Source organism: Gopherus evgoodei, chromosome 8 (genome assembly GCF_007399415.2).
Source record: "Gopherus evgoodei ecotype Sinaloan lineage chromosome 8, rGopEvg1_v1.p, whole genome shotgun sequence".
Taxonomy (NCBI): domain Eukaryota; kingdom Metazoa; phylum Chordata; order Testudines; family Testudinidae; genus Gopherus; species Gopherus evgoodei.
Window position 1 is genome coordinate 35,707,605 of NC_044329.1, and position 26,042 is coordinate 35,733,646.

The 26,042-nt window shown below is 43.4% G+C and overlaps 1 protein-coding gene across 3 annotated transcripts; it reads left to right on the forward strand.

Moving 5' to 3' along the window:
- The first annotated feature begins 8,310 nt into the window (after nt 1–8,310).
- Nucleotides 8,311–24,804, forward strand: PAIP2 (poly(A) binding protein interacting protein 2). Of its 3 annotated transcripts, XM_030572211.1 has the most exons (5): nt 8,386–8,476; nt 10,334–10,409; nt 15,067–15,226; nt 21,028–21,207; nt 23,725–24,804. In XM_030572211.1, the coding sequence occupies exons 2-5, from the start codon at nt 10,399–10,401 to the stop codon at nt 23,779–23,781; spliced, it is 408 nt and encodes a 135-aa protein (XP_030428071.1). In that variant the 5' UTR covers nt 8,386–8,476; nt 10,334–10,398; the 3' UTR covers nt 23,782–24,804. The 3 variants fall into 3 exon arrangements, with proteins under 3 accessions (XP_030428070.1, XP_030428071.1, XP_030428072.1); XM_030572210.1 differs by lacking the exon at nt 10,334–10,409 and having other exon boundaries at nt 8,311–8,476; nt 15,056–15,226; XM_030572212.1 differs by lacking the exon at nt 10,334–10,409 and having other exon boundaries at nt 8,394–8,476.
- Nucleotides 24,805–26,042: the final 1,238 nt, after the last annotated feature.

Genomic DNA, 26,042 nt, shown 5'->3' on the forward strand with positions numbered 1-26,042 from the left:
TTGGGTGCACAAATCTACATTAATTAGCACAGCCTAAAATGCTGTCAAAACAAAATTAAATTTTAATTTGAAATCATTCATTTTTCCATATTTCCTTTTCATAAGTAAGCTGTTCTGACATTCTTTACTTTGCATTCTTTGCTTTGCATTCAGTCTTTTTTAATTAATAGTTAATTGCTGATCGTTAAATGGATAATCAGAATAAAATACAACTATATACAGTACACTTTGAAAACCAATTCTGCCAGTAGGCTATACCCCTTAGAAAGAGAAGAGTAAATCCCTGAATAGGACTTGCAATATAAATCCTATAATAGTTCCATTGTCTTAGTTAATATAGAGGCTATCCTGCCCTTAGTGCAAAAGGCAACAGATGCATGGGAGATGGTTCCAGGAGTGCATTAATTGACAAGTTGGAGGATGTGATGGATTTGACTTTTCCCACACTAAACTTTTGTGGCAGTTAGTCTGTTTAATAGATTTTGGAGGGAGTGTGGAGAAAGTTGCCTTTGGGAGGGGAGGATGAAACCTGGTTCTTAACAGCATATATAGTAGACTGATACATTTAAATGCCCCCAAAGCTGTCTTTTAAAAAGCAACCCCCATCCCCCAAATTTAGCCATTTAAGCATCTTATAGCAACCCTCCTAAATACTAGACAGTTTAGTGATTTAATATCCACTGTTCTCTCAATGAAGTGGTAAATATTGAAGATGTATTATTACAGTACGGATTAAACATGTAATATATTGAATGGTCTACAGGTGTTGAGCATAAAGGGATCTTTAGAGAATTAAAGACAATAGTGTTGTCCTAGAGTGACATAGTCCATAGATCAGCTATTCTAGAAATGCTGTACACGATGACCCAGATTTCAAGGGTATTTAGGCACCTAAAGATTCAGAGAAGCACCTAATCGATCTAGGTTGTTTGTTGTTTTTTTTGAAAATCCAGTGAGGTGCTCTCTGAATCATTAGATGCCTAAAGATATTTTAAAATTCAGCCCTATGTCCTTTATAGCTGCCTTACCTACCTTATGCACATGGTAAACCCTTGGAGGGTATAGTACAGAATTTCTGAAAATAACTGTTACTAACTACTGATAACTCAAACCTACTCCAACTGTTGATAAGGGCAGCACCTTCTACCTACACTGAGTTGGAGTGGATGAATGCATTGTATGGTTTCTTAATCAATATAGTAGTATAAAAAAGGAAGCAAATTGTTCATCTGATAACCCTCTTCCCTCAAAATAATCCAATCCTGGGGACATATCAAGAACATTCTCATACTACAATGCACAGACATATGCCAGGTGTCTTGGGGTTTTGTACATAACTAGCACCTTGATTTGGTCCCCAAAGCAAATTGGGAGCCAATAGAGCATTGTGGGAGTGATTTACAGATCAGACTATGATGCAGAAATCAGGTGCCTGCTGTTGTCATATGCTACCGGTGTGGTGCTCTGCTCTAATCAATGTTGATATCAATTGGCTGTGTGCGCGTGTTCCCTCTGTGTGCTGCCCCAGCTCTGCACAGATAGCTGACCCAGCAGATCCCGAGAGAATACCCAATGACCACAGACTCTAGTAAGGTATGAAGGCACCCAGGCCAGGTTTATTGTCGAAGAGAAACAGTCTCCAGCTCCCCGGCATAGAAGTCCAAGGTGCTGCTAAAGTGCTGCTAGCTAGTACATATGTGCTCTCTGACAATGGATTCAGCTCAGTCAGTGGCAGGATGTTCCACTGCTCCCTAGGCTGGACAAAGATATCCATTCGGGGGTGCATTCTTCTACAGAGGTACAAACAAGTTACACATCACTCTGACACATCACTCCTCTCACCTTGTACATGTTGATTTGAACAAAACAACTCTATCCATCACGCTACTCTTTTGGCCCTGTCACTGGGATAGGTCAGCTTGTTCCTTATCTGTGTGGAGTGTACAAGTATGCAACTCTTCTGATATCTGGTGTCCAGTACCTTTTAGATGTCTCTTCACAGCATCAGCCCTTTCCTTGCCAGCTTCTGTGAGCAGGACCTGCCTCTGGCTCACAGCTTAACCTTGCTTTGTTAGCAAAGTCTTGACCATTACTTTAGTTTAGGCCTTAGGCCTCATACTGGGCCTCTGACAAGGTTTTATGTTTCAGGGCCTCATCTTACTACAACTGCTACCATCTGCAGATTCTGAATAGACTTCAAGAGTAACACTAATTAGAGCATGTTGCATCAGTCTAGACTAAAGGTGACAAAGGCATAGCTAAACCTGAGATCTGGTACGTAAGCCAGGAAATGCTAAGCTAGCCAGACAGGCATTTTTGATCCTCTGTCAATCAGGAAGCCTGGAGTCATGATGGATTTATTAAAATCCAGCTAGGCTGTGGGAGGGTGAGGGTAGAATAAAATTGGGTTTGAGGATAAGACCTAGAACTAAGAGCTGATACAACTACAGTAATGTTACAGCCCCAAATGTCTCCCCTGACAGTTGCATGTACACCTTAATAAAAGATATGGGGCTGGAAACTTGTGGCAGCAGTACAGTGAGCTTTTAGTCAGGATTGAGCTATTGCTCATTGCTGCACTTGCAGCCTTCTCTACTAGTAAAGTGACCTTACCCTTGCCACATCCTGCAGAGGAGTCAACAGCTTCTGTTACTATTTTATTAGCACAGTATTTACTATGAATTCTTGATGTAGGTCCATTGCCAGAAGAGATCTTTACCTCTCCCCCTTCTCTCACCACCCCTCCCCTTCCCCTCTCCCTTCCTCAAAAAAAAAAAACCCACTCAGAACCCTGCCAGGACCCACTTTAATTCTAAAATTAAACTGCTCTGGGAAACTGGAACAATTGAGGTATAACTGGTGTTAGTTACCCAGCATGGCCTTAGCCTTAAGCAGTGCAAAAAAGTGGGAGACGGGCAACCTCTGCTTCCATTTGAAGCAACTTCCCCTTCCCTACAAAAGGTGTCAGCCCTATGGTGCCGGCAGCAACATTAACTAGTGCAGAGAACCAAGTGTAATGCACAGGTATGGGCATTACTAGCAAACAAATGATGCAGGAGGCAGCTGTTCCTACTCCCAGAAAAGATGAGGATAAAAGTAACGTTTTGTACTTTTGATTACTCATGGACAATTTAAAGCTTTTCAACTCCCGTATTCAGACAGCTGCAGACTAACCCAGAACTACCTTCTGGCTCACTCAGTGCATTTTTTGACTTGTGTCAACTCTTTAGATAAGCTCCCTGGGACAGGAAACATCTCTCTGTCACACTCAGCTCTTGCCCTCTCATGCACTGCTCCACTCACCACTGGGAAAAGTCATGTCCTCAGTTTCATATAGTGTCCATCTCACCGTCAGCCTATAACACCCAGCTCAGTGTTGGGGCAAAAACTATGTTCTCCTAGATCACATCCAGCTCCTGATTTTATTATGAAGGACCGTGTCCCTGAATATCTTGGATCATGCCCAGCTCACAGAGCAGGGAGTATGTCCTTTTTTGTCTCATACAGTGCCTGGCTTGTTCGATGTCAATAACATTGCTGTTGTAGGCCAGACATTTGAGGGTGACAAAATCAAATATCCCTGAATGGGGGCTTGAAAGGGGGAATGGCTTTATACAGCTACAAAGTTTTATCAGCAAAAGCTGCCTTTTGCTGACAAAAGGGGAAATATACACACCAGAAAAGGTACTTTTGATAATGCAAAACTGCTGTTTTGCCAACAAAATAAAACCACCTCAGTGAGGCCTTGTCTATGCTATAAAGTTTTGTTGGAAAAAATTATGCTGCTTTAATTAAAGCACTTTAAAACTGCTGTTGTATGGCCACACTAGCTCCTTCTGTTGTCAGAGTGCATCCACACTAACAGCTCTTGCATTGAAACGAGAGCAGTGCACTGTGGTAGCTATCCCATTTTGCAATTGGCCCCAGGGTGCTTTGAGAAGGGTTTGCAATGCCTCGTGGGGTAGGTTTCTCAATCTCCTCATTCAGGGGGCATCCTAGTAGACTGTCAATTGCTTTTCACAGAATACCAGGGTTGGAAGGGACCACAGGAGATCATCTAGTCCAACCTGCTGCTCAGAGCAGGACCAATCCCCAGACAGATTTTTGCCCCAGATAGTGTAGTGTAGACAAAGCCTTAGAAACGAGTTGATGAACTTGGTTCCAAATGGATGGCTGTGCTCATCCACAGTTCCTTTTGTTGGCTGCATCAGCTATGATGAGGCTAAGGAAGATGCTGTGGTGACTGAACTCAGAGATGGGGCTGCCCAGTCACAACTAGGGCAGCGTGAAGAGGAGCCTGTGCTGTGAAACTTCATTCTTCACAGCTGTTGATATAGTCCTTGTCATCAGTACTAAACTAACTCCTGTTCCCCATACACAGATGAAGTAACTGGACTGTATTGTGACGATCCCTAAAGAGGTTGAAGGGGGAATGGGAATCCCCATTGGCCTCCCTCTTGTTTGCTAATGCTGCCTCAGGGCTGCAGTCACCCTCCCATCACCTTCGCCCTCCTTAGTAGCCGGTAAGTGGCCCTTGTTAGAGATCTACTGGCCCTGTTCCTTCACACACTCATGGAGGTGCAGAAGTTCCACCATGGTATGGTCCATAGCACATGGGGTGTCTGCACCTCCTGCACAGGCTGCTGCGGTTCTGCCCTGTCCTCTCTGAGCATTGCTAGCAGGACACTGTGGATTTGCCCTGAAAGAGCTTCAAGTGCTATTCATTTCTCAATGTGACTGATTTCATGGCACGTTTCCTATGTGTTTCTAGAGCATTAGGGGTTTTTCTTTCTCTCAGGGCTTGTCTACACTTAGCAGTGGAGTGATGCATGGCGATCGATGCTTCGGCAGTGGATTTAGCAGGTCTAGTGGAAACCTAAATTGACCACAGATCACTCTCCCACTCTCCTGTACTTAGGCTGACCAGACAGCAAATGTAAAAAATTGGGATGGGGTAGGGGGTAATAGGACCTTATATAAGAAAAAGACCCAAAAAGCAGGACTGTCCCCATAAAATCAGGATATCTGGTCATCCTACCTGTACTCCACCTGAACGAGAAGCGCAAGGGGAGTCGACGGGAGAGCATCTCCTGTCAACAAAGCATAGCGTGGACCCCTAAATAGATCTAAGTACCTCCACTTCAGCTGTGTTATTCACATAGCTGAAATTGCATAACTTAGATTGATCTCCCCCCATAGCGTAGGCAAGGCCTAAGTAACATCTCTTTCAGACAGTCACATGAGCTGACAGTTATTTACAGTGAGCAGCAAGACAAAAGAGTGTGGTAATACTCCAGTGTTACCACACCTAGCCAGCATGCTAGACAGACAGGAGGCTGAGTGCCTGGCTGTTGCAGCAATGAGAACAGAGATGTTGCCCAGGAAATCCGCTGTTGCAGGGCTCCTGCCAGCCTGGCCAGGATTCCACAGGGCATAGTGGGGAGCAAGAGCAAAGGCATTCTGACTTGTCAGAGCACGTTGCTGGTGGCACATACAAAGCTGGCTTGTGGAGGTTTGACATGTCACCTTTCCCAGACGTGACTGGGCACAGCAGGTTCACACAAGCCCACCTCCTAGTATTCTCCCGTGCTTGTTGCTTGAATATGGTGAGAGGCTCCCTAGTCCTTTGTCTCCTGCACAGCATCCCAGCACCAGAGAGGACTGAAGTGTGATGCCTTTAGACAGTAACGACCCATCCTGTGCTGCAGGATTGTTCTCAGAAAGACTTGGATATTTTTAACTATTTATTTAGGAGGTTTTTCATACGTTTATAAATCCTTGCCGTGTAAATCTCAGCCACAAACCAATTGTTACAACAGTGAGATTTGTTTAAAGAGACATTAACAGGAATATTGTCCTCAGAGCTTTTATTTAACAGGATATTATAAAGTATCAGAGGGGTAGCCGTGTTAGTCTGGATCTGTAAAAGCAGCAAAGAATCCTGTGGCACCTTATAGACTAACAGACGTTTTGGAGCATGAGGTTTTGTGGGTGAATACCCACTTCGTCAGATGCATGTAGTGGAAATTTCCAGGGGCAGGTATATATATGCAAGCAAGCTAGAGATAATGAGGTTAGTTCAATCAAGAAGGCTGAGGGTATGGCTACACTTGCAGCTGTACAGCGCTGGGAGTTGCAGCTGTTTTCGTATAGCTGTGTAGGGAAAGCGCTGCAGTGTGGCCACACTGACAGCTACCAGTGCTGCAGTGTGGCCACATTTGCAGCATTTGCAGCGCTGTTGGGAGTGGCTGAACAGGCATTCTGGGATACCTCCGAATACATCTGGAGGCCAATTACAGCGATTTGGTGGCCACACTGGCGGAGCAGCACTGCATCACCAGCGCTGCAATCGTTATATTCCAGGCAGAGCAAGAGTACAGCCAGCGCTGCAGCCAGGGAGATGCAGCGCTGTATGTGCCTTGCAAGTGCGGACAGTAAGTTGCAGCGCTGTAAACCCACCACCAGCTCTGCAACTCTCCAGTGTAGCCAAGCCCTGAGGCCCTGTTCTAGCAGTTGAGGTGTGAAAACCAAGGGAGGAGAAACTGGTTTTGTAGTTGGCAAGCCATTCACAGTCTTTGTTTAATCCTGAGCTGATGGTGTCAAATTTACAGATGAACTGAAGCTCAGCAGTTTCTCTTTGAAGTCTGGTCCTGAAGTTTTTCTGCTGCAGGATGTCCACCTTAAGGTCTGCTATAGTGTGGCCAGGGAGGCTGAAGTGTTCTCCTACAGGTTGTTGTATATTGCCATTCCTAATATCTGATTTGTGTCCATTTATCCTTTTCCATAGAGACTGTCCAGTTTGGCCGATGTACATAGCAGAGGGGCATTGCTGGCATATGATGGCGTATATTACATTGGTGGATGTGCAGGTGAATGAACCGGTGATGGTGTGGCTGATCTGGTTAGGTCCTGTGATGGTGTCGCTGGTGTAGATATGTGGACAGAGTTGGCATCGAGGTTTGTTGCATGGATTGGTTCCTGAGCTAGAGTTACTATGGTGCGGTGTGCAGTTACTGGTGAGAATATGTTTCAGGTTGGCAGGCTGTCTGTGGGCGAGGACTGGCCTGCCACACCATCACCGGTTCATTCAGCTGCACGTTCACCAATGTAATATATGCCATCATATGCCAGTAGTGCCCCTCTGCTATGTACATTGGCCAAACTGGACAGTCTCTACGGAAAAGGATAAATGGACACAAATCAGATATTAGGAATGGCAATATACAACAACCTGTAGGAGAACAGTTCAACCTCCCTGGCCACACTATAGCAGACCTTAAGGTGGACATCCTGCAGCAGAAAAACTTCAGGAACAGACTTCAAAGAGAAACTGCTGAGCTTCAGTTCATCTGTAAATTTGACACCATCAGCTCAGGATTAAACAAAGACTGTGCATGGCTTGCCAACTACAAAACCAGTTTCTCCTCCCTTGGTTTTCATAGGATATTTTAAAGTGAGCATTATTATAACACCTATGCTGTTTCTAGTGATTGACATATCTATCACATATTAACAGTCACAAACACTGGGCAGGATGCTGTTTATTGGCAGGTGCATGTACTTTGGCTATTGAATACCTGGTAATCAAGTACCCACGAAACTGTCAGGTCTCTGTCTATTTTGCTGGATATGGCAGCATGGATGTGCTAACTTTTCCATGACTGCCACGTTCCCCCGTTGTTTTGGCCTGTTCCCCGCTGGCTGGGCTGTTTGTTCCGAGCACAAGGCTACCCCAGCTCAGCCAATACCGAGCTCTGGTGGTGCCTGACTGCCAACATATGTGGCAAGGGCATGGAAGATCCTCTATGAAGGGATCAGGGGCCCAGTGATCACCCCACAGCTCCTATTGTGCCCCAACACCTGCCCAGCTCCTATGGCTGCAAAGCAAACAAAACGCAGAAGTCCAGGCCCCCAGCATGCACTGAGTCCGCCCCATGCATCGCTCCCCCACAGAGCCACAAGATGGAGGCCTGGCTCACTCCCTGTTCGCCCCCTCCGACTATAGCTCCCAGCATATAATGCGCCTTTTCGATCACACCACCCTCGATCTTCAAGATGGAGGCATAACCTCCGCCCCCAGACTACAAGTCCCAGCATGCAGTGCAGTACGCCCGAGCCAGTCGGCATTCTGCCCCTGAGTTTCAAGCGGACGCCGCTGACATGGAAAAAACTGCGAATCCCGGCATGCAGCGCGCCACCTATCTGCCAGCTTCCCTTAGATGCCCTGCCCCGAGTCGGCGCATGGCGTGCCGGGATGTGTAGTGCACCGTCTGGATCCGGAGCAAAGGGGGCGTGGCTTGTGACGTCACATAGCGGAAGTGATTTCACGTCCGGCCTGGCTGTTGTGTTTGGAAGGGGAGAGGGGTGGAGGGAGAAGAACCCGAATAAAGAGTGGGGGGGCACGAGGCGGCCGTGGCGGAAAAGACCAGCTCGGAGCCCCAGCGCGCACCCTCTGCCGTCCCGCTCCCAACAGCAGGTGGGCCCGGGGAGGAGGGGTTCGAGTCAGTCCGGTCGGGGGAAGGCGGCGAGGATCGTTCCCGCCCCGGACTCTGTTTCGGGGAGGGAGGCTCCCCTGAAGGCCTCGGAGCCGAGGGCTTGGGCCTTCTAATGGCGTTTGTCTCTATTGTCTCGGGCTCTCCATCCGGGTACTGTGGGGGAAGAGGGGTGTTTCTGGCCGCGCGCGTGGCATGATGGGATAGCACTCCCCCCACACACATAGGAGATCGGCGAGGTGGTCTCATTGTTGGTGAACAAAGCGCGCGCGGCGGGGAGTGGGCGGGGCGTCTGGCACGCGCCTGGAGAGGGGGTTCAGCGGCGCGCGTGGGCAGTCGTCACCGGAAGGGGGCGGGACTTGGGCTTGGCGTGGCTATTCCGTTTGCAGGCCCTGCCTGATTGGCAGCTCGCCGTGCACCCCTGAAGGGGCCTCCACGTCGGAGCGCGGCCCTGGCGGGGGTGGGCTCCCCGGGCATCAGCGCCAGGCCTGGGGGCCCACGAGGAGAGGGCTCGGGGCACGGCCCCCAGCTGGTGTGGCCATCCCTAGCGCCGGGGCAGACGTTGGGGAGCACCGTGGGAGGGGAGCCGGGCCGGGGAAGGGCAGTGGCATGCAGAGGGGCCAGGGACTCAGCCACATGGCGCTTCGGCGCCTGGTCCAGTTCTCGCTGCCGAGAGGCGTCGAGCCGTGTGGAGTGCTTTGTAACAGAGCAGCCCCTCTAGGTCCGAGTGCCTCCCGGGGTCGGGGGGATGCCTTGGGCAGCGACAGTGCCGGAGCCGTCTGGCTGGGCAGAGGGATTTTCAGTGCAGCGGTGGCAGATAGATCCCCGGGAGCGCAGCTCCGATCATAAATAGTTCTAGTCCAGCTGCTATCTGTCCAGTTGAGTGATGCCACGGAAGGAGCTTAAACTTCTAATTGAGATAATGATAAAAAAGAATCCAGGACAAATAGTTGGCACTTGTATAGGGCTTTCTATGTGAGAGCTTCAAAATGTTTAAGAACTTAATTTGTGGTTCCTTCCATCTCAGCACTTTAAAGCCTTCTCATAAACACTAATTAAAATAGTCTTCACCCTTGTAAGGAATATATTATATCCATTTTACAGATGTACTACATTTGGCTTGCCCCAAATCACAGAGCATAAGTTCTTTTTTTCACTGTACCTTGAAATTTGTAAGTAGGTAGATCTTAGTATTAATGCCTTTGTACAGGTGGCTACAAAAGGCTTTAGGAGTTTTAGCAGGCTTGCTGTTAAAATACAGGCATTCTTTACCTGAATGAAACTGACTTGGATTAACCAGTTCTGACTTCAGAATTGAAACAAAACAGAACCTGCTGCCTTGGCTCTCAAGTCTGTGGAACAGTTTTACAGGTTCTTATTGCATCTTTATTGTATGATTTCATATGCTATTTGTCAAATCACTCTAACAAAGCTTCGTTTGTATTCAACTTCCATTTAAGGAAAACTGAAGTATATTTGAAATATTCAGTACAGGGTGATATGTTTGCATCCTGCATGGATTTTATCATATAGTTTCCCCATATTGTTAATTGATTTCTTGATCTTTTTGTTTAGTAATTGGCTCTTGCTAAATCTGTTTAGATAATGTGACCAAGAATTTAGTGAAGCTCTTTCCTTGAGCCAGAGAAATAAAATTGCGGTGTAAACAGACATTATAGCACTTCAGTGAGGCTTTTTTATTCTTTTGGCCTAGTAACATCACTTTGCTTAATGTTCAGTCAACTGCTACCAATAAACGTTTAAGAGGATGCTGTTGGTCAGTCTCTACAGTACTACTTAATACTTTAGAAATTTGGAAGGAACTCTATCAATTTTTGTAGAGAAACATTGGAATTACTGTGCTGAATTACATCTGTGAACCGTCCAGTCCAGTGATCAGCACCAGATGCTTTGGAGGTAGGTGGAAGAATCCCCTCAGTAAGTAGATATGGGTTAATCTCCCCCTATGAAGGGTCTCCTCTTAATCCATAATAAAGATATTTTTTTTTAAAACCTGAAACATGAGCCTTTATCTCCTTCAAAACTTTTCATTAGCTTAACTACTATAGCTCTGGATATTCTTATGATCCATATAAACATCTAGTCTCTTTGAATCTTGCTAAATTCTTGTCCTTAACCCATATTTAGTTTGAAGATTGTGTGAAAATATTTTCTATTAATCAGTCCTAAATTTACCTGCCACCTTTTAATTTCAGTGAAGGGCCCTTTGCTCTGATGGTATGAGACACAGAATAGAAGCTCCTGATATACCTTCTCTAGACCTTTTTACTTTTATATATGCTAATCATGTCTCCTTTCTAAACTAAACAATCTCAATCTTTTTGATCTCTTCCTGAGAGTTTTTCCATGGCCTTAATCCTTCTTATTGCTTTTCTTGGAGCCATCTCTAATTATGCAATATCTGTTTTGAGATTGAGTGCCCACACGCACTGTTCCAGATGATTCTGTATCATTATGGCATAACTTTTCTGTAGTCTCCACACTTCCATAGGCATCAATATATTAAACTCTAAATCGAATAGGGAACACTGAAGCAACCTGCTGCTCACTTATAGTGACAATGAAAATTGACCATTATGCCTACTGTTTTGTGTGTCAGCTGTTCTTGATCCATGACAATGTACTGCCTCTCACTTCATGACTACTTGGTTCCTTTAGTAGCCTCTGGAGTGGGATTTTTTTCAAAGCCTTTTTGAAAGTCGAGATAGTCAACTTGCCCTCCTTTATCCACTGCTTTACTGCACCACTTAAATTACATGTGCAACCGCATCATATTTCTAGTACTACAGGAAGTGTCAAGACTTTTAATTTGTCTGCCTAATAAATATGATCAGTTCTGAAGATTAACTGATCATGCTTTGGAGAAGTGGAGTTATACTGCATGTTGCATTAAAAATGATGTGCTTTTTTTATTCGGTAAGAGCTGCAGAAAATTGAAATACACAGAATTATCTTTCTGGGTCAGGCACTGTAGTGTGGGATTCAAGAAATCTGAATTGAGTTTGTGTGATTTTGGACAAATCACTTTGTGCCTCAGTTCCTACTTGTAAAAACACTTCTTCCTCATAAGGCTGTGGAGGATGCCACCATACATATTTGGGAGGTGCCTAGCTATATTGGAGGATTATAAATAGCTTGATAGATCTTTCTTGGTACTTTCTCTATGGATTTTAATAACACAGAATAGATTATATCTATATGATAATTCCTGGGGAAAAAATCCAGGTAATTATGCTAGTGTGCAAAAAGTCAAAATGTAATGTTAATATCAAAGTTGATTCCACACTAAGGGGTTGGGGAAGAACTTGCCCTAGAAGGAAGGGAAGGATGACCTAAATTGTAGAAAGCTTTTTAATCTTGTAAACTTCTAAAAGTAAACTGCAAGGAGTGAAGAGCAAAATACTGTAAATGAAGTGATTTTTAAAAAGTACAAATGTATACAAGCATATGAATTGTCATGTTAGTTTTAATGGTTTTCAGCTTAATATGACTACAACAGTTTTTCAGTAGAACTGCAGAAAAAGAATCCACTAAATTCTTTATACAATCTCATTTTGTTGTTTTTTCTGTTAAACTGACTTTGTTTTCCTTTTTTTTTTGGATTATAAAATCCATAATGGAACAAACTAGACTGGTAGATGCTAATCTTCCTCCTCAACACTATACAATACTAGGTTGATTTCAAAAAAGGCATATAGAAGATCTTTGTTCAATGTCTTGTTGATATTTAGGCAAAGTGAAGCTTTGGCCTAGAACGCTCATAATCCAAGAATCAATTTCTCTGCAGCAGTCTGTGGCATATCGATCCAAAGATGGAATTTGGATCAGCGTTTCTGAGCCCTAATAGCTAATATGGCTACTGTAGTAAGAGCACCAGGGTGTGCATTAGTGGTTTTTAAGGCTCTCATCCTTCGATACAGCCAATTACTTACTGTCAAAAGTAAGTTTTTGAGTATCTCTCTCATCCCCAGCTGGTTTGATAAAGGTGATCTTGTTCACTGTCTGCTTGATCCACTTTGACATCATCTAAATAAGAGATCTTCAAAGTCATAATCTTGTTTTGAACTAGTATCTCACACAAATAATTGTGATGTCATAGTATCAATGACCTCACTATAACATCCTGTAGGAGGAGAAATTAGGCTGCCAACGAACTCTGTATGTCGGCACAGCTCCCTTTGATTATAGTAAATGGTGAGAACAATACCATGAAATGCATGAGGTGATTAGATTTCAAAGTAAACATGGTGTCTTGGGGTCAAAATAGTCAAGATTCCCAAGACTAGTATTAGAATGTCTAGGTTTAAATGCAGCATAGACAAAAACATTGGCCTTTTAGTTTGGGCTATCAGGTTCTTTGTTTTCAATTTTTACTATATTTTTTTAATTTGTAAGTTTTTTTTGTTTGTGTTTTACAAAAGCTGTTCAGTTTCTACTGATTTTTTTTTTCATCCAGATTTTGGACTCAAGTACGTGAAAATACTGCTTATGTTAAGAAAATCCAATCCATTACATTAGGTAGATGAGTTAATAATTGAGTCTAAGTGTAAATGTTTGGCTGTCAGAGCAAGGCAGTGTGGCGAAAGATGTGCATGTGTACGTACTCTTAATGTGCAGTTCAGAATAAACCACAGCATTAAACTGCTTTACTTTCAGTACTCTTACTTCTCTTTGCTTTTTTCTGTCCTCTCATCCCTGAATTTTAATCCCATTATTTAGCCAGAAAAATAGTTAATTTTTGTGCAACTTTTCACCCATTTTTAATTTTTGTAATAAACACTGATAAATTTCAGGGAAATTCTAAACAAAATAAACTGAAAAGGAAGGGCTGAATAACCACTGTTCTGTTTATAACTCAAATATATTCAGAAGTGGTGTGTTTCTGTTCTGTCTTCATGGCCTATCAGTCTTGTAAAAGGATCATGATACTGGATACTCTTGAACCTATACCTTGTAAACTGGCAAAGACTAAAATTGTGGGATTTGTCATATGTCTAGGTTTAAATTACAAATGCAGTTTTACAAAAAGCATTCAAATTTTTTCACATATACCTGCCAGAGTCCTGAACTCAAAAATTGTGCATGCTATCACGACTTCCTAGTGCACTGCAGGGCTAATGCAGAATCCTGACCTCAAGGTTTAAGAGGAGAAATTAACTCTAGAACTCATGCAAATATATTCATGCTAAACATACTAAGAGTGATTTGGGATCTAAGACAAGCTTGTATTGTCTTCCAATTGATCCTAAATATGATCTCTTGCGTGAAATTCCCCAGTCAATAGACTTTTGTTAATGGGATAACTATAGAATTGTCACATCAAAGGCCTGGTCTACACTAGGAAAATTAAGATGGCTTAACTACATCACTTGGGGGTGTGAAAATCCACACATGCCTGAGCAGCATAGTTAAGACAACCTAACATCCAGTGTAGATAGTGCTAAATTGATGGAAGAATTCTTCCATTGACCTACAATTCCACCTCTTCTGGAGCTAGATTACCTGTTCTGTCAGTAGAACCCCTCCCATCAGCATAGGTAGTGTCTATGCTGAAGTGTTACAGTGGTGCAATTGTGCTGCTGTAGCATTTCAAGTATAGACAAGCCCAAAGTGGCTGCGTATGAGAGAACCAAAATAAAATCCAGTGACTGCAGTCTCTGACCTTTCCCACGGTGTCTGAGCAGTGTAATGGCCATCTGAGCAGGTCCATCGATGCATGTGTGGTGTTCTGTAGTTGAGGTTGAAATGATTTCCTGTTAAATCTCACTTTTTTTAGACCCCCTCAAAAGAAATCAATCCCCTCAAAAAAAATCAGTCCCTTGAAACATTACTTACCTCATCTGTAGTAGCACGGAGTGTCTTTCTGGGGAGCTTAATTCAGAAAAGGAGTTATAAAGCAATGTTGAAAACTCATCTTTGAACACTTTCCCAATCATTTTGCTAATATCTACAAAAAAACCTTTTGCTTTCAAAGTCATGTGTGTTGGCAAGTGCTGCAGCTACTCCACTGTACTGTAGATTCTTATGACTGTGACAGAAGAGGGTTTTTCTGTCACTGTAATAAGTGCATCCCCGTGAGAGGCAGTAGCTAAGTCAAAGGACTAAGTCTTCATTTGACATAGGATGTCTACACCAGGGCTTAGGTTGCCTGAACTTACCTAAATTTATCTCTGTCAACTCTTCTCACCCCTGAGTGGTGTAGCTAGGTTAACATAAGCTTTAGGTGTAGACTAGGCCTCTTGTGTGTTTTGATGGGGCTTACTGAGGTAATTACAAGGAAAACTATTCTTGAATGTACACAGAGCAGAGTTTCAAATGTAAATTGAACTTCTTTTAGGGCTCTCCCACATTTTGCCATTATGTGGCTTTTGCTTAGCTAGTAGAAGTTGTCACTCTGTGGGGTGGTGGTCATTTACAAGCTCCAGAACTACACTTGATTTTTCTGTTGGTGACTGGAGTCTGTAAATACAAGTCCAGTGTTTACTAATGGTTACTAGATGGGGTTTATACAGATGTCGAATTTAAGTTTTTGATTACTTCAATTAACTTTCAGGCTTCAAGTCAAAGGCTCAACCATGAAAGATCCAAGTCGCAGCAGTACTAGCCCAAGCATCATCAATGAAGATGTGATTATTAATGGTCACTCTCATGAAGACGACAATCCGTTTGCTGAGTATATGTGGATGGAAAATGAAGAGGAGTTTAACAGGCAGGTAAGTTGCCTTACAGTTTTCAAATTTGTTGTGGTGTATTCCATTTGTGTTTCTAGCTCACAGGGCAGACAGCCTGGTCTAGTGTCTGGAGTAAAGACTAGGAGTCTGTAGACTTGGGCTCTAGTCTTGATTCTGCCACTGGGTTGCTGCTGATACTGTGGGAAAATATCAATCAGTGATTCAATTTCCCCTCCAGTAAAATAAGTAACTGCCCATTTTTTGATGACTGAATGAAAAACAGTCTAGAAGAAGAGTTTTATTTCATAGCACAGAATTACATGGAAATATGCATGTGTAAAGTTGCTTTCCGCAGTGTGGCTTACAGGGAAGAACTATGGGTTGGAAGACTTATCATGAGACCCTTTATGGAGGGGTTAAGCTCGTGAGGCCAGGTACTGTGCTTTTAAGCTATAACCAGGTGAAAAACATGCCTACAAGTAAAGTACACCATTGGCCTTCATAAGTCCACCTACAGAACCCTGCTTGGTCATGGGAATGTTGAGGCAAGATGGTGTTAGCGGGGGACTTGGTAGTGACCCCTGTATTTAAGTGCATAATGCTTTCCTTTATACAAGATTATTTACATCTTTCTTGAAAGATTTACACCTGTTTACAGCAGGCCTCTGAGATTCTTTGAAGTCTTTGGATTTAGAAAAGTAGTGCTTTCTCTGTACCATAAAATTTCATGTATTAGTTGTGTTATAAACTTATGAAAATCTCCATTTTCTTCTCACTTGCACTGTTAGCAATATTGTGTTGCCAAAATAATAAAATATGAACATCCTTACTCAAAATGGCATTAGGAATCTGGAGCTGCTTTGAGGGAGCTGTGGCAGCAATGCCAAGATCCCCCAAAACAATCCTCTCTGCCCCTCCAGATTTGGCTCATGGCCTCAGTTGCTCATCTCCGGAGAGATGGGCTTTCCCCCAACCACTCCCTTTCTCACTCAATACATGGCCTCCATCGCTCATAACCACTGCCACACTCCCCTACCGATGCAGGGGTAGCTAGTCCTGTAGTTCAAATGTTAGCAGTCTATATTGCAGTGCTTAGGGTTTAAAATTCTGAACCCTCCTGATGGGGCAGTTGTTGCAACTGCATATAACAGAAATTGATTTCACCGTTTTCCTTTTGGAAAAACCTAGGAAAGACCTTGTAGACAGAGCCTGCTCCAGGCACCAGCAAAGGAAGCAGGTGCTTGGTGCGGCCAATGGAAAGGGACAGTCTGGGAATTCGGCGGCGGGTCCCTCAGTCCCTCTCTTCCTCTTTGAGCTGCACCTGAAGTGCCACCGAAGAGGAAGAGAGGGAGTGAAGGATCTACCACCAAATTGCTGCAGAAGAATGAAGTGGCGCAATTGAGTTGCCGCCGATGGACTTTATCTCTTTTCTTTACGCTTTGCCGCTTGGGGCGGCAAAAAAGCTGGAGCTGGCCCTGCATGCAGAAACTATTTAAAAAAAAAAAAAATGCTATTTAGGTTACAAAGTCAGGAAATACCAGAATTTAGGTTGCCTGTGCAATATAAATTCTGCCCTTTGTGCATATGCATTATGATAACATGTAATCATGTAATTAGACAGTTTTTTTTCCTTGGGACCCCACTGTTCCTTGTTCAGTGCATAGGTTGGTTAATGCTCAGAGAATGAACCACGGTTGTGTAGTGAATGAAGCCATTTGTGGGATCCCTACCGCCTTTTCTTTAGAAGTTGAAAGGGGTATAGAAAACCAGGCAGGGAACTATAGGAGGGGAAAATGGTCATGTAGTTGAGGCAGGTGAATGCCAGAGTTCTGCTCTCTTCTTGCCTTTGCTACAAACATTCAGTGTGGTGCTGAGTGACTCGCTTAAACCAAAATTTTGGCAGGCGGACATTAATTGTGTTGAGGTGCCCACCTTGAGAGATCTGAGGCCTTGCTCTTGAAGTATTGAATACTTGCAAACTGAAGTCCGTGGGAGCTGTGGGTGCCAAGCACTTCTTGTGCCAAGCATTCTGGAGAATGAGCACAGGATGGAGTATGGAGATCCTGTGTTCTAATCCTGGCTCTGCCACTGTCTCTGTGTTGCCTTAGGCAAACCTTATTTTTTTATTCTGAGTTTCTCTACCTGTAAAATGGTGCTGTTATCTCCCAGGGAAGATGTGCAGATGAACTTATTGTGGGAGGGACTAAGGCAGTGTCTGCACTTGAAATGGTAGAGCTGCACAGTTGCAGCACTTCCATGTAGACACTCTCTACAGTGACTGGAGAGGTTCTGAGACTGTAGTTAATCCATGTGCCCGAGAGGCAGTAGCTAGGTCAATGGAAATGAATATTGAATTGTTCACTGCAGGGTCTGGACTGTATTCTGTAAATAGGGTAGGTCCACGCAGCGGATGGTGGGGATAAAAGGAAATAATGAGCAGTTGCCTCTTTCTCTGAGCACTATCCATCCTGTGCACTGAATGAGGCAGAGGGGTGTGTGAAAATGAATTCATGTAACTGAAGGTTGATTCATAATTCAGCCCCATTGTGAATACGCATTAAGGTTGCCCATGGAACCTTAATTCTGGCATTTCCTAACTCTTGAGTACATGAGCCAAATCTGTTGGAGTAAACTGTAAAAGTGGAGAAAGACTTGTTCAAGCTTCCTATGAACACATTTTCTAATTTTAATCTGTTTTCTGGGTCACCTTTATTCCCTGGCTATGCCTGGCAGACATGGGATGCCCGTCTACATTTTTGCTGATTTTTATTCTGTGTCCTGCAGCACAGTGATACTGCTGTCATATAAAACTCTCTCCAAAGCTTGTCAGCAATACCTTTGTTAAGGATTATGTCTAAGGCTATGATTTTGTCAGGGATGCTTTTAGTAAGTCAGGGGCAGGTCATGGGAAATAAACAAATAATCACAGAAGCTGTGACCTGTCCCTGACTTTTACTAAAAACATCCCTGACAAAATGGAGAGGGAGGAAGGTCCAGCCCTCTGCATCCACCCCCCCCCAACAGCTGGGAGCTGCAAGGTCCCCATTTCCCAGTGGCTGTGGGGGCCCCTTCCAGTAGTAAAGCTGGGCAGCTCAGGGCTCGTTGCTGACGGTGGTGGCCGGTCAGGGGCTGGGGAGGGTCACACCACTTGCAGCTCCTGGGCAGATGCAGGGGGATCCCCTGCCGTCCGTGGAGGCTGGGCTGGGATGCTGTGGGGTCCCCCACTGCCAGCTGCAGCTGGTCAGCTATGGGGCCCCCACTCTCATGAAGGTCACTGGAGGTCACATTCTGTGATTCCGTAACCTAGGTGACATAATCTTAGTCTTAATTATGGCTTCATTGCAGTATTAGCTCAGGCTCTTACTCAGGTGCTTCACCAACCCCTTTCCAAACACACACACGTGATTCACCCTCAAGTAAATTCAATGGTGTTTTCAACCCAGGCTAGCTGGCCTGGTTAGAGTTGTGGGTTAGAGCCTGGGTTCTTCTCTGATTCTCCTTTAATTCAGGCTGGTAACCTTATCTTTCAGTGAGGACACAGGCTAAACTATTGAGTGCTGATAGCCCTCCATTCCCTTCCCACAGTTCCTCCTGCATACCCAGAAGAGCAGACAAGTAGACAGGTTATCCCACAATTCACTGGGAAAGAATCAGAGTGGCTTAGTTTACTGCAGTACAGAGAACCAGAGGATATTTTAAGCAGTCAAGGGATAAGAGGAAAGATCCTGTCATAGGTCAGTAATCCTGGAAACAAAGGGTAGGAATAAATGGTCCGTCCTCAGAATGGAGGGAGGTAAACAGAGGTGTCCCCAGGGATCTCTGCTGGGACCAGTGCTGTTCAACATATTCATAAATGATCTGGAGAAAGGGGTAAACAAGTGGCAATATTTGCAGGTGGTACAAAATTGCTCAAGATAAGTTGAAAGCAGACTGCAAGGATATACAAAGGGGTCTCACAAAACTAGGTGACTGGGCAACACAATGTACTCCTGGGGGAATTCTGCACCACTGCACAATGCAGAATTGTGCAGAATTTCCATTTTCCCCCATGGAAATAGGCTTCAGAGATGTTGGCCACCACTAGGGGCCACTGGACCCAGCAGAGCCCAGCTCACAAATAAAAGACAAGGCTGTGTTGAGGGAGAGGGAACTGGAGGGTTTCCAGCAGCTGCAGTTGCCCACATGCCCTGAAGTAAGGAGGTGGCAGCACGCAGGAAACTCTGAACAAGCCCCGGGACCCAGCATCAGGCTGTTTCTCCCTCAGGATCCCTGGGCTCTAGGAGGGTAGAGTCTAAGTGTCTGGGCTGGGGGGAGAGGGGGCACGTAGCTGGGCTCTGGGGGTAGGGTGTGTGACTGTCTGGTCAGGGTAGGGGTCCACAGCTGGCCTCAAGGGGGGAGGGGAACGGGGTGTGACTGTTTGGGCCGGGGGGGCTGCAGCTGGGCTCTGCGGGAGAGGGGAGTGACTTGCTGACAGGTATTTTGAAATTAGCTAAATAATTGAAACTGGCTTGATTACATAGTGTTATTTTGACAGATATTGGGTGCAGAATTTTTAATTTTTTGGTGCAAAATCCCCCCAGGAGTAGCAGTGGCAGATTTAATTCAGTGTTGATAAATGCACAGTAATGCACATTGGAAAATGTAATCCCAACTATGATGGGATGTAAATTAGCTGTTAACACTCAAGAAAGACACTTTGCAATCATCATTGATAGTTCTCTGAAAACTTCTGCTCAATATGCAATGGCAGTCAAAAAAGCCAACAATGTTAAAAACCATTAGGAAAGTAATAGATATTATGCTATTTTTTGTTTTATTGCCACTCTATAAATCTATGGTATGCCCACACCTTGAATATTGTGTGCCGGTCTGGTCACCCCATATCAAAAAAAGATGTATTAGAACTGAAAAAGGTACAGAGAAGGGCAAGAAAAACAACTAATGGTATGGAACAGCTTCCCTGTGAGAAGAGATTAAAAAGACTGGGACTCTTCAGCTTGGAGAGACCACTGTGTGTGTGGGGGGGGGGGGAGGGGGGATGATATGATAGAGGTCTAAAACATCTTGACTGGTGTGGAGAAAGTGAGGCGGTATTGTTTACTCTTTCACATAACACAAGAACCAGGGATCACCCAATGAAATTAATAGGCAGCAGAATTAAAACAAACCAAAGGAAGCACTTCTTCACACAATGCACAAGCAACATGTGGAACTCATTGCCAGGGGATGTTGTGAAGGCCAAAAACTATAACTCATTTCAAAAAAGAACTAGATAAGTTCATGGAGGATAGGTCTATCAATGACTATTAGCCAAGATGGTCAGGGATGCAACCACATGCTCTGGGTGTCTCTAGCCTCTGACTGCCAGAAGCTGGGAGTGGATGACAGGATGGATCACTCTGATTATCTGTCCTGTTCATTCTCTCTGAAGCACCTTGGCCGCTGTTTAAAGACAGGATACTGGGCTAGATGGACCATTGATATAACCCAGCGGGGTTGTTTTTATGTGCTTGTCCCCCAGAAATCCTAGTTATACACATGGGACCACAGAACCAGTGAGGACACAGTAACTCAAGCAGGGCTTTGCAGTGTGGCTGCTCACACCTGGGTGCTGAGTTAATGTGCAGTGAAGATATACGATAGAGCAGTGGTTCTCAACCTATTTACCATTGTGGGCTGCATATGCAGCTCTCTGTGTGTTGTGGATCAATCCGTATTCTACTGGTATGGCCATGAGGGTGTCACATGGATTGCAGCTGTGCGCTGATTGGGTTGAGGGTTGAGAACTACTGCCATAGAGAGACTTATCCACCAGAACACTCTTTTCCCCTTTCTAACTTTAGATTGAAGAGGAGTTATGGGAAGAAGAATTTATTGAGCGTTGTTTCCAGGAAATGCTGGAAGAGGAGGAAGAACATGAGTGGTTTATTCCTGCTCGAGACCTCCCACAAACAATGGATCAAATCCAGGACCAGTTTAATGACCTCGTTATCAGTGACAGCTCATCACTGGAGGATCTGGTGGTATGTTTCCTCTCAGCTTGTTCTTAGATAACTTTGTTTGAAATTAAAAAAAAAAAAATCACCTTCCAAAAGACTCTCTAGGGCCTTGACAGGTCATTAAAATGGCTAATAAAAAAAACAAACAGCAACAGCCAGTTATCAGTAATATAAAGGCTCTCCAGCTCAGATCCCATATATAATCCAGCGATCTCTTTAACCTGATATACACATGTAGGGGAGAATACTAAAGTATTGGATACAGTACTGTTATCTTACCAAAAATGGTATGGAATGTGATAGTAGCTGAAGTTCTGTTGGATTGTCCATAGAATTGCATGGGTGTTTTACATAGTCCATTGCCACAAATACTAGTGGTATGTGGGTATATACGCTGCTTGGCAGAAATCACTATGTACTCAATGAAAGGCGAAAGGTCGAACATGCTGACTGCGTGGTGTGTAATCCAGCAGGTGTGGCTTAATTCAACAGCTCTTGTTGCAGGCAGTCTAATGTACATCTAAACATTGTGTTAACAGAATTTGGCATGTTGGAAATAGAGCCTTAGGACTGAAATAATACAGTCCAGATCTAGCTTGAGATGTGTTGGTAGAAAATTTTGAAAGAGATTACCTAGATTTGTATTGACTGTAGCCGGTATAATTAATTATTCATTTGTCAGCCCAAACTTCTTAAAATAGGTGGAGATGATCTTTTTACTTGTACTTAGGAGTGAATCTTTGCCAAGAAACCTAAACCTTCTGCAAAAACCTAGTGTAAATCTTGCTAACTCTCCTTATAAGTACTTGGCATTATTTTAATGTCTCGGTTCCTAGAATAGAAACTGTTAAATTTACAAAGATGTTGAAATGAACTGAAAGTACCCAAACAAGTTTCAGATAGTGCCTGTTAGCCCAGAACAGTTAACTTGCAAAAGCAACTAAATATAAAACGTTATAACTGACACTCCCAAAAGCAAGGCAACTACATGGCAGTGCAGAGACATACCATGCTGATACTTATTACAGCTGCCTAATGTCCATGACATCCAGTGCACACCCTCTTGCAGCTGCCTGTCAGTGCAATGGCTATTGACCCATGATAGAGGTACACAGGGTACATTCAGTAATGTTGGACTTCTCTAGAGCAGTGTTTCCCCAACTTGTTCCGCCACTTGCACAGGGAAAGCCCCTGGCAGGCTGGGCCGGTTTGTGTACCTGCCGCATCCGCAGGTTCGTCTGATCGCGGCTCCCAGTGGCTGCAGTTCACTGCTCCAGGCCAATAGGAGCTGCTGGAAGCGGCAGCCAGTATGTCCCTCGGCCCATGCCACTTCCAGCAGTTCCTATTGGCCTGGAGCAGTGAACTGTGGCGACTGGGAGCTGCAATCGGCCGAACCTGTGGACATGGCAGGTACACAAACCGGCCCAGCCTGCCAGGGCTTTCCCTGTGCAAGCAGCGGAACAGGTTTGGGAGCCACTGCTCTAGAAATCCGACAGAGGGGAGAGAGAGAATCGTTGCTAGCCTGACACTAATGCTAGTGATCAACCACACGCTAACTGTATGCCTGAAATGTTCTTGTGCACTTGAAATGTCTTGTTAAAGATCGATACTTCACAATAAGCCTTGAAAAAATAAAATTAACTATATGTAACTTCTAGGCCAATGTATCTTTCAGCCCAGTGACTCAAGATAGCAGACGTACAACTGGCCTGAAATATCAAGTGGTAACAAAGGTGCTGGTGACAAAAACTAATGCGTAAACAACTTAGAGTTCAAATAAATTCATGCTTCCAGCTATCCCAGTTTCTGTTCTTTCTTTGTTAGGCAATACGTGGAAGTTTTTTGTGTAAAATTAAGATTCCCTTGGTGCTGCTTATTGCCACCATGGAAGTTATTACATTCCTGAGTTCTCTGGAAATACTACAGGGTGTCTAATTATGAAATAAGCAGGCATATGTACTCAAGTATGGGTATTTAGCACATTAGTATTCTATTTTGACATAACTCTTCTTTGAAGGAAAAACCAGTCAGTCAGTGGCTTAAAACTATTCAAATCTAGTTTCTAACATCAAGTCTTTGTTTGCTTATGTTGCATAACCAAATGTGTCTACAAACAGAGATAAGGTTTAAGACCATGTGACACTTGTCCAGAATCAGTTTGACTGAATTAAAGCTCTGGTGCTTTTGGTGTTTTAGGGAGACTACAGGCTTTAACTTGCAGCTTTTCAGGGAAGGGATTGTCTGCTTAGTACTTATTTGTATAGTGCCTAACACAATGGGACTCTGATTTAATTGAAGCTTCTAGGTGCTTCTGCTGTTTTGTTTTTTTGTTTGTTTTTAAGACATTAATAGCCCTGCTCTTAAGGTGTAGTGATGAGCAGGTGAAGGGTTCTAAACCTCTTTGTGATTTTTAATGTATTCAAGAACTCACATTAAATTGTCTGTCATTTTAAACTTGTAAGCTATGGCTATGAACAATGCTTTTCTTAGGAAAAGTGAGATATAAGTAATATTGTGATTTGGTTGTCTCTTTCTCCGCAGGTCAAGAGTAATCTGAATCCAAATGCAAAGGAGTTTGTTCCTGGGGTGAAGTACTAAATATATGAGTAGACTGGGCCCTCTCTTGGTGGATGTAGCACAATTTCCACACTGTGAAGCCAGTATTAGAAGATTTAATTGTAAAAGCTCTCTCTTCTCGTCACTGTGTTACACTTATGCATTGCCAAAGTTTTGTTAGTCTTGCATGCTTAATAAAAGTGCTGAGACTGTTATTAAGGAAAAAGCTGTCAAAAGTTTAATGAAAACATAATTGGACCTTGGCTTTCTGTGAAGGAGACAGTGAGGTAAGAAGCACCAGTCAAGTTGAGACAAAGTACCAAATTTATGAAAACCTCTTGCAGACTCTGTTTTTTAAAAGGATTTAGGATTTAACTAAGGATGGTCTGTTACTAAAACATGTCAACTGGTGTTAATTTGCACCTGATAATGCCTTAACTTAAAAATAAAAGCAAGGTTATTGGATCATTATGCAAATTAGCTAACTTTCCGTTTCAGTATTTTTACTAATGTTAATTTTTTTCCTTAAAAAAAACTTTACTTCATGCTCTTCTTTTTGAAAAGTGTGAATGAACGATCATACCAGACTTCTACAGACCTGTGCAGAGTCCTAGATCTCAGCTACTGAACTAACAAACAAGCAGTTGGAAGAAATGTCCTATATTTACAGAATATCGTGTTACAAATGTTTGTTTCACTTGCTAATTACATTTAAGGAGATATGTTTCATCACAATTTCTTCCAAGAACTTGGCTACATAGCACACTGTCTATGTAACTTCTAGCGTACAACCTTTAATAGAGCTGGATTTAACCAAGAAAACTTTAGCGTTAGTGATTTGAGTGGTGCTTTTCCCTTGCTTTGTTTAATCATCACTACACAATAGTCTACAGCACAACAATTTTTTTCTTTTAATAAAGCTAGAACAGTTTTGGCTTCTTAAACTTCATATTTGGGTAGGTTAAGCTGCCATACGTGTTCAGTGTGAATAGTGTTTAAGTTGAAAATATTGTAAAAAAATTATATTTTTTCAAAAATATTTAAAAAAATAAATAGTAGAAATGATTTGGTGATTGTCTCTTGAATATGCACCCTACTCAGACACATTCGATAATGTGAGGGAATGAAGGGAATAATTCTACACTATCCCAGCAAGAATAATGCTTAAGGTTTTAATAAATGGTGCTCCTTGTAACAAGCTAGTCCAAAGTAATGATTTGAAGTTGGTGTCTGATTTACTTCTCATTTCTTTGTACTAGCATTTCCTTGACCATCTTCCCTTAGGTACATTTCTCACTGCTACTAATGGCAGTTCAGTGCCATCATTGCTTGCAGCATTGCAAACCCTAGTGTAGACAGTGCCCAGCTTATGGCACCATTTGAAGGACTGTGGCTAAAACTGAGCCTTTCGGAAGCTTTCATGGTACAATCTGAGTCCTGCCACACTTTGGGTGTCACAGACAAATAGCACCTGAATGCAGCTGATAATGAAAAGCTAGTGGAAGACACTGGAGAGGGACTTAAATCATCATTATGGGTATAGTGGGTAGCTTCAAAGTGTTGACACAATAGAGATGGGTCCTAATTTCCACTCAGGTAGCTTTGTTTAATGGTGCATTTAATGCTGAACTAACTGTCTTTGAGATGAACTCATATCCTTTGTCCTTCTACTTGTATTTAGTCTTCGCAGTGCCAGCACTTTATTTTAGAAGCATTGTTTGTTTTCATTCAGATCTACTGGATTGCTTCCTGCTCTGATTGTCGGAGTGTTGAGTAATTTATTCACACATTGGTAGCTGGTAATCTCTAAGCACCCATTTGCAGTACTGATCAGCAGCTTTAATATTTACTACATTTAAAATGAGAAATCACCACCTAGAGGAATCTCTGGAGATTTGGGGGGGGGGGGGGGAGATGAATTTGACATTCTAGTATAAATCCACACTATTGGAGGCCATGCCCATTTTCAAGATATTTACAGATTCTACCAGCCTAGTCCTGCTAACCACAAACTGCACCCACTGGCCTCTCCAACATCTGATGACAGCTGTCTCCATTTACTAGCCCTGTCCTCTCCTAAATCACCAAGGAGTTATTCATTTCCATTTCTAATACATTTCTAGTCAGGTCTGTAGCTGACTTCTTAAGGGACACAATAAAAATCTTGATCTCATCATTTCCCTTCTTACGTTTCCTTTGCAGAATAATTCTCAGAGCCTAATATCAGTATCAAATGTTAGGTGAACATGAAATGTGTCAAGGAAAAAAAATGAAATGCCACACCACTAGGGTGTTTTTCCCCT

What these genes read in the sequence shown, in the direction of transcription:
- PAIP2 (XM_030572211.1), top strand. An exon ending in AAGAGGAGTTTAACAGGCAG is followed by an intron (nt 15,227 to 21,027) that starts GTAAGTTGCCTT and finishes TTCTAACTTTAG; the next exon opens with ATTGAAGAGGAGTTATGGGA. An exon ending in CATCACTGGAGGATCTGGTG is followed by an intron (nt 21,208 to 23,724) that starts GTATGTTTCCTC and finishes CTTTCTCCGCAG; the next exon opens with GTCAAGAGTAATCTGAATCC.